Source organism: Stylophora pistillata, chromosome 2 (genome assembly GCF_964205215.1).
Source record: "Stylophora pistillata chromosome 2, jaStyPist1.2, whole genome shotgun sequence".
NCBI lineage: Eukaryota > Metazoa > Cnidaria > Anthozoa > Scleractinia > Pocilloporidae > Stylophora > Stylophora pistillata.
The window spans coordinates 56,269,164-56,281,840 of record NC_142520.1 but is presented as its reverse complement, the minus strand read 5'-3'; the positions used below and the strand labels follow the sequence as shown (position 1 = coordinate 56,281,840).

Below are 12,677 nucleotides of genomic sequence, written 5' to 3'. Positions count from 1 at the left end.
TCGGTCGAAAATTTAAACTTACACCTCTACTTGAAATAAGGAAAGGCTAAAGTTGGATGAAACCAATCAGACTGACCACTCGTTTGCAGTGATCATATCAAAATTGCAATTTTATGATGTGCGTGTCCAACCAGGGCCGGGTTGTTCAAAGGTAGGTTAAGATAACCCAGGGTTAGTGTGAAATTTGATTTCAGATCTGAGAGCTTTAAAAGAAAATTCAGCTTGATTCCATTTGTCTACGATTTGATGATTAAATGCCCCAAAATAAATTGGGAGAATTATCCCCAAACGGCTTTTTATCAGAGAAATAAAGAAACCTGGATTAAGATTTAACCCTGGGTTAGTGCTAATCGGCCTTCGAACAACTGGGCCCAGGTGGATAATAAAGAGCGGAGGGATTAACTTGCATTGTAAATTTCTAATTCAAAAGTCATCAACTGTTTAAGTTTTCTAAAAACCATAAACCATGAATGGTTCTTTAATCTCGGTCATCTTCGTTTTTTTTTTCTGGCTCGTTGTGGCTCAATTACTGGCTTCTCACTGTGTTTAACTTTGACCCAGAGGGCAAAAAATACAGGTAGCTTACACATAACTGCACGATTCTCAAGGTGGCAAAATTTGTTAATGTTTACATCACAGGAACAATGCCTGCCTCAGCATTAAAGGATTTCGACCAAGAAATGGTAGTAATCTTACGTTTCCACTTAAAGTTCTGCAGTTCAATGACGTTGAAAATTAGACAATAGGACTAAAACTGAGTTAGTTCAATTTTCCGAGTATTCCTTCCACAGGGAGGAAAGGACATTTTTTCATATTTTAAAAATGCGGAATCTCGGTGAGGGACCGTGCCTGAATTTGACTGCAGATCTCATTGAAGGCTATAACATACATGTACACAACGGTCAATTTACCTTTTTTAAATTTTGTCTGAATTTTTTCCTTTCCGTGCAAAGGCAACATTTGTCTCAAAGGAAACTAGAGGAAGTAAAACAGGGATTTTTGTCAATAACTGTAGCTTTTGCTTTTTTTTTTGTTTCTTTGTTTTTTTTTACTTGGTAATAAGACATTTAAAAGTAACCGGCAGGTAACGTACTCGTTTACTTGAAATAAAGAAAGGCTGATGTTGGATTAAAGTAATTAAACTGGTCGCTTTTGATTATGATTTGGCAATGATCAATTCAAAACTACAGTTTATGGTGTGCATTTCCGTGCCATGAAGGTAATTAAGAACGGAGGGGCCGGATTAACTTGTATTACAACTTTCAAAAAAAAAAAAAAAAGGAACAAATATAAGCCGCTTAGGTTTTTCAAATTCATAAGCTATGAATAGTTTTGTAATTTTGGTCATCATTGTTTCTCTTCTGGCTCATCTTTGTTCAATGTAAGGCTTCTCATTGTGTTTGATTTTGACCCAGAGGGCAGTAACATCACGTAGCTGCACGATCAAGACACAATGCTGCCTGATTCACAGAGTAGTGCAAATTGTAAATAGACCAAGTAGGTTTTTCTATTTGTCTGGGAGAACTTCTGTAAAATATTTCCAGTTTGACTCGGAAGAGAAAAGCTTTCCTTAGTAATAATCGTTGCAAAAGTCGCGATTCGATGTGTTTGCATCCGTAAGGAGACGAGCAGATTTTTATCATATTTCCGAGGATTTGTCTTTAGCCACCTCCAAAGTGGTTCCAATCCTTTAAGGGCCTTCGTGTTATTCCCAAATTCATTAATTTAAGTAGAAGGGAAAGAGGATTCAAACCGGATCGAAGAGGCAGTTTAGGGCTTATTGGCAAGACCAAGGGTTTCATCACCATATGATAACAAAATAATTTATTTTTAAGTCATCTTTGAAGTTTTCCCGTCACTCTCTTTAAGTGACTAGGATCTATTTTCTCCTTACAATATCACCCCTGAATAAAGAAGCTCTCAGGTAGTATATAGAGGACAGTATGAATAATCTGCCTACTGATATTCGTGCGTACAGGGTTTGATTAAGACCTTGGTTGTTTACTCCTCCTAACTCCTCGATTCGGGATTTCACAAGGTGGCGATGCATTTACCTTCCAAATCTGTTTTATTCACTCGAATTATGCCAATAAGGATATTTCACGAGGCCTCAAAGAATTTTCTTTTTCTGTCAATTCTGAACTAATCTCACATGAATAGAAGTCACATTGCGAAATTCACATCAACATAACTAACCCACATGGAGCGTTCGCCGAGCATGCCCTAGTTACAAGAAAAGCTATGGAAAACCTACGGTTCTGGAAAGCAGAAGTAAGTTAGGTGAATGTCGATTGACCCAGGAAGGCTCGGAAGGAAAAGCGATGGCCAACTCAAATTTACACCAATGCAAACATTTTTACAACGGATACTTTGAACTATTTCTTTACTTTCATGACTTCTTCATGATCATGTTATAAATCTACGTTAATAGCATGCCTTAAAAAAGTGACGAGTTGTCTACAAAGAAAACATTTTAAATCCTGAATTCTTATGACACTTGATTCCACATGTGTGTTAGGTAGTTTCATAAAACACTTCAATTTCATGAGGTTGAAATTTGTAACTTCCCGCCAGGAATGATTGGGCGAAGGCGCTGCCATAACTGTGGCTAGATGGTGGACTGTACGTGTGTCCAAGGTTTGAATAAGAGTTTCTGTAGGATGAGGCGTGTCTGGCAATGTGAAGATCGCGCCCTACACCAAAAGAGGGTCCATAGCTAGTACAAGGGTATATGGAATATGTCCTCTAACAACTGTACCGGCCTTGTTGAGTTAGTTTTACGGGTCACCCGCCTGGCTTGTTAACCAATGAAAACAGGAAGGCGTGCGATGTGTACTGGTATCCGCAACTAGAAGCTACATAATAAGTCAGTAAGAATTCAACTGTAGATCCTTTTCAAGGGAGAGAACTAATCTCCACTTCACATCTCTATTTAAAATTTTCAGAAAGGCTCATAAGACTTAGCAATATTTATTCTATCAGCTGTGCACAGAATATCATATCATGAGTCATTAACTTTCCAAATTTACCAGACTGAGTTACTCTAAGTATCCCTTTTACTCGATGCTGTGGCACTAGTTAAATTTTAACGCTTCCCAAGCGGTAAAGATTCAAGGGGCGGCATTTATTCGAAGGCGGTGTGCGTTAATTTGAAATCAGATTTATAAACCCATTGACATCAATCACTGTAAAACATTCGTAAGTGGTACGTAAAGTGGAAATTTTGCTGAGACCGTTAGTCTGAATCGCCCTAGAGGCGGAAAATCGAATTTCTCCCCATTAGGCCCAACGAAGTCCGGAGGAAAACTTACCATTGAAATGATATTGGAGGCTTCCGTTTCGTCTTCCTTTATTCGAAATTTCAGAAAACCCTCAATTCCCCAGCCGTGGTTGAAATTTCGTGCAGGTTTCAACTACCCGTGCAAAGGCACAAAACCCTGTCTGAACATATCCTTCGCTTCTTTCGCACTTTGCTCGCGTTGTGCTTGAGTAACAAATTAGTGAAATGAATCATCGAGGGCAATTCGTTTTTCGCAGTTATGTAGTAAAAGAGACTCGTTAAAAACCTAAGCCTAGAAAGCACTCGCATATAAGGGCATAATAAGTGTATATTACATGTATATGACACGCGTTCCTGATCAACTATGCCGTGGACCACATTGTGCTGTTTTGATTTGTTTGTTTGTTTTTTTTAATTAGAAACCAGACGTACTCTCCGATATCAATTTTGTAGATTCTACTTCAAGGAGGAGAAAAGGCAAGCAAACTCAATCAATCACACACCTACTCCATGATAAGCCTGTGTATCCACCAAAGATGTATTTTCCAACACGGACAATGGTCACTGTTGGTCCTTTGTTGTCACACAAATAGTGGAAGGTTCCGGCACCCCAACCATCCACTGATGCCCGCCAATATCTCTTCCAGTAAGAGGAATGGCTCTTCACTACAAGGGTTTAACCAGTAACTTAAGGTGCTCAGGTGATTGTTGTCATTTGCCAGTATTTCTGATTGTGTAAAACCTTTCAGAGTGGAAGAATGGTACCCCCTTACTCTTGATAAAAAGCGTGTAGGGTTGTATTTAACAAATAAAGGGGCTCCACTGTACTCTGTTCTGTCTAAAGTGGTAAAGAAACAGCTATGACACGAAAGAAGTGTTGGGATCACTAGACATAGTCGAGTGTTTTCCCTAGTTCTTGAGTGCTCTTAATAAAGGCGCTTCCTGCTTACCTTACAACAGAACACAACACAATATTGAGGGGGTGAACATCCACTGCTGCAGCTCCAATCTTGCAGATTTTGGGAAATGTTAAGCCTACCAGTTTGGAGTGGAAGACCTTAAGGTAAGGAAAAGTACATCATTACGGTTTTCTAAGAAAATCCCGAAATTGATTGAGTACAGTTTTACTTTTGCGTGACGACTATTCCATGCACTGCGATTCGAAAAACGTGTCCAAATGACACTTTATGACCTGATCAGGTGAAGTAGGACAAATTATGCGACAGGTTTGTGCCTGCCTGTTTGGTGACATGGGAAGTCTTTCCATCGATAGAAATATGAAAAGTTAATCGTGCTAGTTATGCGGTGATACTTTTAGAACAAAGGTTTCCTTTCTGTTTTTAAAGATATATCCATTGATAGAAAGTTGATATCAAACGAATCGCCAAAACATATGGTGACTTGATGACTTACCTATTGGTGAGGGTCAAAATTTTGGTGAAAACTGTTTTTCATAGAACGCATTGTCAATCCAATCAACGCTTGAAGTGAAATTGTCAATAGTAATTTGTAATTCCAAGGGTCGTAATTTGAAATCGACCCTCTTCAGGGTCGATTTCAAGAATAAAACCGAGCTCGAGCTCTAGCCAGCTAAACTATTAAGTTTCGTTGAAATACGTCCTTTGGACATTAATTGCAAAGGTAACAAAACGCTTCGAACGCTATTAAGCAGGCATAGAGCGAGATTATAGAAGTGCTTTTTTTATTTTTGCATAAGAGTACCTCGCACATTTATCTTAAAAGGAAAGAATGATGTTATCAACCTGATTTGGCCCGAAGTGAAGGCGCCTTAAAGTTGTTAGGCCCACGATGGCAAATTTGAAAAAAAGGGGCGTGTTTTCATTGCCACCAAGAATCTTCTCCTTAACCTTAAGACAATCTCCTGGTTTAAACCACCGATAATGCAAACTCTGACCGGCTGGCCTACGTTCCAAGGACTTTTTAACGCATGATGTTGCAGATAAACCGACAGATAGAAAAAGAACTATGGCACTTACTTCCTGAATCGTTTGGAAGCTGATTTAGCACGATGGGTAACAAGACGGGTTAAAAACTCAATAGTGGCCGTTAAATGAAGACCATTTCTTCAGTAAAACTCTCAGGGGATAAAATGGGGGGCTTCACCCTGAAATGTTTCCTGCTCCGGCTTTTTGTAAAAGGAGAAATTCCACATAGTTCAAAAAGGGGGATTGAAAACGAAAGCTAAGTCGGAGAAATAAACTCAGACAATTAAATGTAACCGAAGTTTTTAGAAGTCACCATGTAAATTACTCTGAATGATACGCTGCAGCAAATGTGTTTTAAATACGTTTAGCTTATTATGCTGTGCAGCACCAATAGAGTCTTACCTTTTACGGCCAAACAGATATTTCCACGGAGGAACAAAACTATGATCAAGACGGTTAACCAAGTCATTCTTCCAAGCTATGCTTCACAAAATGGCGTTGGCCAGTGAGATCAGGTCACCTTATATTAGAACTTAGAACAGCGTTTTGATTGGTTCAAATCGACATTCAACTCAAGCAGAGGAAAAGAAGGTAAAGAGGAAATATCTCGCAAATTGTAACCTTCACGTGAACGCACTCTGCAATTTGATATTTTAAGTGGGACAAGTACAAACCTGTTACTGGCAAAAACTCATTTACCTGGTGTACGTTTCATTTCATCTGTTTGCGATTTTTATTTTGATCTGAAGGGCAATGGACATCACGTAGCTACATGATGCACACTGTTGCATGATTCATAGCATCGAATATATTTTAAAAGTGCTCAGCTAGATTATTTAATTGTCGGCTCGTTTCTTTCATTTAGATGGGAAATATCACTATCATGTATCCTATATGTTTGTGTCATGAATCTCAGATTTGGACATGCATATGTGGCGGTTCACCATATCGTTGCTGCACCAATCGGGAATTCCACCTTGAAATCACCTAAGTACAAACCTTTGATCTCATTTTTTACTCTGTGGTGGCGAGGAGAAAAATTTCCCCTTTTTATTAGTCTATCTATAGACCCCTTTGACGGAGTGCCAAACTTTTAAGGCTAAATACATTAGTTACAAATTACGAATTAACCAGGCGGCCTTGGGCGTAACGGGGATACTTCATAAGAAAAGGCTTCATTAAGGTATTACATCATGTTAAATTATCTTACATCCTGCAAAAGATCTCTTTTCGCTTATGGAGATATCTTTAGGAAATATTCATCTTCTTTACGTTATCAGATAAAGCTGTAACTCTCGTACAATGAATGCGATCCACAGTTTGAAGAATTTCGAAAAGGGGACGTGTTTGAATATTGATTACTGGACCTTCATCGACGTGTTGAAACATACCCAGCAACGAATTAATTCTTCTCATTTCAGTAAATAAAACAGTGTTTTGATTAGCTTAAATTTGCCCCGACTCGCACAAAAGTATCCGGTTTACTAGAGGAAGATAAGATGGGGAAAGAGGGTTCATTTCGCCAAAAATAGCTTTAAAATAGATATACTAATATGTTCGAGGGATACAGGTTCAGACTTGCCACTGACGAAAAACCAAACATTGAAAACATTTACTAGGTCGACTGAGTGAAAGCTTGTTACTGGATTAAAATCAGTAAATAGCTCTGCGCCACTTTCTTAATGTTCATTTCAAATTTGTAATTTTTCCTGAGAAAGTTACAAACGAAAGTCTTGTACCTTGTTCAATGTTTTCACATTTTCTAGGGTTCACCTTTGGCCTCGTATAAAAAGCAGTTCTAAACTTTCAGGAGTCTCAGAATAAATCCTACAGATTTTTAATGTAAAGGGAAAATAAAGTAACTTGAAAAGGGATTGGGGTTTATCGCCAAGAAAATACGAAGGTGATCATATAAAAAAGTGACAAGGAAAAGATTTGCTATCTTCGTAATTTGCACTTTTGATCTCATTACCTGCCCTTTGAGATAAGTTTTGAAAAGTTTGCAAAATAACTGCAAACGTTTAGATCAGTTGATCAGTTAGCCTCACCTTGATACCCTTAACCTAGTATCCTGAAAAAACTGATAAACATTCCGTACACGTGCCACTGGTAAATCACATCTGGTGTTCATTCATGGCAAAAATCAAGATTTACCTTTGAGCTAAAAATTTATAACTGAATCATTTTCCGAGTCAAAAGTTAGCTCTTCTCCGTAGTTTTTACAAGCATAATTCGTCCGAGGCTTTTAACGTGATAATTGCGTTTATTAATTGCATTCTTGTACTTCGTTTGCTAATGATGTAAGCCGGCTGCTGAGGATGTCGATTTTAACTTTCGTCGATTTCATATTTCTTGGAGTCGCACTCATCAGGTCGGTGAGGGTGGTAGGATACCACTGCACTTCCTTTGTTCTGGAGTGATTTCCAACTATATATTGATGAGGCTAGATAGTTTACCCCCATGCCAGAGTGTTAGAAGCCGATTTCTCGAGCCATTGTACTGTGCTTCTTTGATTCAGCGAACAGTTGACTTTTTCTTAAATAAAAACCAGTGAGCGGCATGCAGCAACAGATCTTGTCAACTTTGTTTATTTATCCGACAGGTTTCGTCTGATCAAACAGACTTCAACAGGGATTTGGACAAGATTTACCAATGACCTACTTATATAAAAGAAGTTTAAAGAGCAAGCCACGTTCAAATTGGGGTGTGAACAGCAAAATCACCCACAAACAGGAAAAGTTACGCAAATCGAGCGTAATAAATAAGATATGTTACGCAGATCAAGCGTAACTAATTAGGCAGTGTTTTTTGGGGGCTCACGATTTAACGTTAAATGGTGAGCCCCAAAACTAATGAAACGGGTAATTCTAAATATCTCGTTTAGACAATTAAATCAAAATTACGACGAAAATAAGGACGTGACTAGCCAGCAGTGCCGGCGTATTTTGGGCGCACGAGTGCACATTTCGTATTAGGCCGCCATCTTGGATTTGGTAACTGTGGAGGATTGGGGCGAGGAAATATTTGCCGAGGGAGTAGGTGTTAAGTGGAAAAATGGGCAACGGGGGAGAGGGAGGGGAGGGGAAGGAATATATATCTTGAATGGTGCATTATTTACTCTTACTTGAAAAATATAAAATTCAAAATGACACTAAACAGACAAAATCAGTAACTTGAAGCGGCAATAAATTTACAAGAGTAAATCAATCCATTGTCAATCTCTGTCAGGGAACTAAGTTACTATTTTTTCGCAAGTCCTTCTAACAACACCATCATGGCCTGTGTCTGTTGTTGCTGTTGCTGCAAAAAAGCCATTTGAAGTGTTTGCATCTGATCTTGTTGTTTTGCCATGTTTGTAATCATGGCCTCCTGGGTTTTAAACATATGTGATTGCTTCTCTTTTTCGTTTTCAACTTCTATTGCTTTCAAAGCGAGCTCCTCTTCGCGGATCTTAAGCTCCTCTTCTAATTTTTCGCGTAGAAACTCGGCAACATCAGCTCCGCTTCTTGGTTGCGTTTTCGCTTTTCTTTCACAGTCCTCATTAGCCCTTCTTGTTTCACCAACTTTTTCCAAGGCTTGGAAACGCGTCTCCTTGGGTTTTTTTGCGATCTGTTTCGCCACTCATTCTGTTACAGGATTCTCTCGTTGATTGTGCTAATTTCTCTCTTCCAACAGTGCGTCGAGCTATGTTAGTTCGGGAGATATACCACTTGCATTTTCTTCCTCTCTCCTTTGCTGTCGAAATCTTCCGAGTAGCAAGTCAAATCGCTCTCTTACCGTTCTTTGATTCACTTTGAATTTGACTAGAGTTACACTTTTTAGGTTCTTGGAAATTTGCGTCCAAATTCTTCCTCTGTCATTACTCCCTTTCTTGAACTTATAAAACTCCTCTACCAAATTTTCTCTGCACGGCAACACGTCGTGCGCCGTTGTCAACTCCATTGGCCTGTTGTAAAAATCAAATTAACAGAAATAAATAAACATTCTAGTAATTTGTTACACGTAACAGCATCCACCAGCTTGGTGCCGGATCATGAGGCAAACGAAGAGCTCGACTGAGTCAAAAAGAATAAAACAAACGAAAACGATATGGAAATAATTACGATTGGCGCTTGGCAGTGTTGGCGGCGGAACCTGAAGCTGTCCCTGGTTTTGACATCTTTTTTCTACAAGTAAATTTTGACCAAATTGCGTTTATCCACGATTCATCAACTCGTAAAGAAACGCAATTAATTTAATCACATGGAAAAAATTCAAATAATCAAAACTTCAAACGAAATATTACGGCAAATTCTGACGTACTCCCCACTACGGGAAAGAAGTGATTATGCCGAAGCAGATGGCAAGAGTACGTCGTGAATTCCCGCCTTAGACATGCGCTGTTGGACAAGTTGTAAGTGTAGACTTCCGGTCGCCGTAGTAGAGCCTGCATCTTAAAGTCCCTACTGTCACGGAGAGCTACGCATGCACAATGTGAGCACGCTAGTGAACTCGTACTCGTACTCGAATCTAAAGCTCACTATTATATGCCGAAAAAATGCGAGGGATGCAACCCCAAGTATAGTCTGGGACAATGTTACCGTCAATACACGTTCGTAAGTGAACATTAATCGCCGACTCTCAATATGTACTTTGTTTCAATTATTGAAAAAAAAGTGAAAGAAATTGAAAACTTAAAATTTTTCGAAAGCCATGCCTGTCATTGCGAACTAGTGCCAGATTTCTTCGAACCATTCGCCACGAAAGCGACCTCGGTCATGGAATTGCATTTACACTGTTTACACGATCCTACAAACGGCCGATGCCGTCTCGAGGGTATTTCGCCTCGAATTTCCTTCGCCAATCAAAAACCTTTAAGTTTATTCCTGACTTTTCGAACCTTCAATTCAAACAATTCAAACGAATTTGATTTTTCTTCAGGAGAAACAAAACAATCAGGATCTCTTCGGGAGACGTTCTATACGTCGTGGAAATGAAAATTATTTACTAAAATTATTCTAATGCCGAGTAATTTGAAATGTCATAAGTACGGAAAAATAATTTCTTTGGCGACCAATCTAGAACTTTGGTCGCATCAATTCCAAAGTCTATTTGCTAAATTTTATATGTGAAAAATGTGCAAATGTCTGCAGGTAAAAGAAAATATCTTCGGAGCTGCACGAGCTACTGAACTCCAGCGGGTCATGCGCGGGTGTAAGTGTGCCATGTGACTGTCGATTGATCTAGAGAGGGGAAGGAAACACGATAACCACCTTAGTTTTCACCAATAAATACAAACGATTTGATAGGAACTTTCATCGAAATATTTTATTACTAGTGTAATTTTTCACGCTGTTTATCATAAGTCTACTAAGTAAGAAGCCTTCAAAATGATGAATTCACGTGTTTTAGTTTTCTAAGTCCTGTTAGAGTTTTTTATGACATTTGATTCAACAGGTCTGTGTTAAGTAGTTTCGTAAAACACTTCAACTTCATCAGGTTGAAAATGATAACTTCCTGCAAGGAATGATCGGGCGAAGGAGCTTCTATAACTGTGGCCAGATGGTGGACTGTAGTCGTCTCCAAGGTTTGAGTAAGAATTTGAGTTGGATGAGGCGTAGTCGGAAATGTGAATATCGTGTCCTCCACCAAATGTGGCTCCATAGCTAGAACAACTGTATATGGAACATTTCTTCTGATAACTAAACTGCCCTTGTTGGGTCAATTTCACTGGTCCCCAGCTTGGCTTGTTAACCAATGAGAACAAAAAGGCGCTCGAAGTGTACTGGTATCCACATCTAGAAGCTGAATGATAAGTAGATAATTCAAAATGTTATTCAACTGTCGTTTCCTTTTAAGGGAGCAAACACTTATAATCTTTGATTAGCAAACTTTCATCACGTCACTGAGGTTTCCAGAAAAGTCCAAACTTAGATTGGTGCAGGTGCAGGTGCAGGTGCATTTCCGCCTTATTGAGGTTTTTCCAATCTTTCGGTGAGTGATAACACACTCTCTGTTTACCTCAATTTTTGGTTGCAAGGGGTAGTCTAAGTATGATCCTATTTCTTGTGTTATAATTATGAACGTCCCTGTTGGCTAGTGGCTCCAATGAGTGATCCATGAGGCCATTAATACACTAATAACCCTACTGATATATAGCGATGATAAAATCTTCGTTGTTCAAGGTTGAGCCACTCTAAAGTTACGGGGGTATCAGTAGCTGACGAATAAAGTGGTCTGTTCAGGAATGACCCGTTGATTAACTTTAGAAATTACATACTGTACATGATCTGACTACATAAAGTCTGAGGACAACATAACTCCTCAATACTTATACCTATTTACGCTGTCAAACTCACAATCAAAAGTAGATAGAGACGATGAGGAAATATGAAATAAAATTCCATTGCTTCCAATCAACCGGGATTTGGTCTTAGAAAGGTTCAAGGTAAGTTTGTTCGCTTTTAGCCACAATGCTACGTTGTTGAAGTCTGCATTCAATTTTCTCTCCAGCTCGCGAGGTTTTTTTTGCGAAGCAGTAAAAGAACGGTTTCGTCAGCATATAATGATACCTTGGGGTGTTTAATAGCAGCAGTTAGCTCGTTAATATACCCAAGAAACAATAACGGTCCCAAGATACTTCCTTGTGGAACTCCGAAAGTAACAGGAAGGGCTTTGGATAGTTTATTTTCACAATAGGTTTGCCAACTCCGATTACTTAAATAGTAAGAAAACCACTGCAGAGACCGGGGAGACGATTTGGACATCAAGATCCCATGATCGACTGTATCGAGCGCCTTTGTAAGATCCAGAAATACAGCAACACAAATGTTCCCTTTTTCCAAGTTTAACAAGACTTCATCGGCAAAGCCAGAGAATGCAGTGGCTGTGAAACGCTTCCAACGACAATCAAATTGCTTATTTGAAAGTAAATTATTTGAATCAAGGTATTCGTACAGCTGAGAGGATTACATTCTCTAAGATCTTGCTGAAAGAGCGTAAAATTGAAATAGGGCGATAATTTGTTGGGTTTGTTCCTGATATGAATAAAGCTGTCACTTTAGAACACTTCCATATCCAAGGAAACTTCCCTGTGCGCATGGACAGATTAATTAACTTTGTGATGAAATAAGTAATTCAAGCTACACTCAAAAGCCTTGTCCTGCTTATGGACAACCGCTTCGCGAATTTTATGTAATTGGAACAATCCACAGTGACAATCAATTGACAATGGATTATGAGCTACAAATGATATTTTTTCAGCTAAAATCCGTCCCGACGGAGAATGAGAATTCAAGGCTGAAGCGATTGACCGTGGACTTGTATGATGAACTCCGTCAGCGATCATGCATTGTGGAATCGATGACTTGCTTTTACGAGATTACGCTTCGTTTAAACCAATCATCGCTTCATATCTGTATTTCAAATTTTCAGAGACGCTAATATAATTTAGAGAATTTTATTCTATATTA

The 12,677-nt window shown here is 38.9% G+C and overlaps 1 protein-coding gene and 1 pseudogene across 2 annotated transcripts in view; both read right to left on the bottom strand.

The window, feature by feature from the left end:
- The window catches only part of LOC148740535 (uncharacterized), a 49,992-nt gene that overhangs the window by 21,598 nt on the left and 15,717 nt on the right, over positions 1-12,677 (bottom strand). The window contains exon 17 of one of the 2 annotated variants that reach the window (XM_088748601.1): positions 10,315-11,010. The exons of the other annotated variant lie outside the window; for it this stretch is intronic. Coding sequence (XP_088604727.1) covers positions 10,670-11,010 — 341 coding nt within the window. The 3' untranslated portion in view covers positions 10,315-10,669. Of the gene's footprint in view, positions 1-10,314; positions 11,011-12,677 lie in introns of those variants that run through there. 2 annotated transcript variants of the gene reach the window in all.
- On the bottom strand, positions 8,429-9,168 carry LOC148740536 (uncharacterized; annotated as a pseudogene).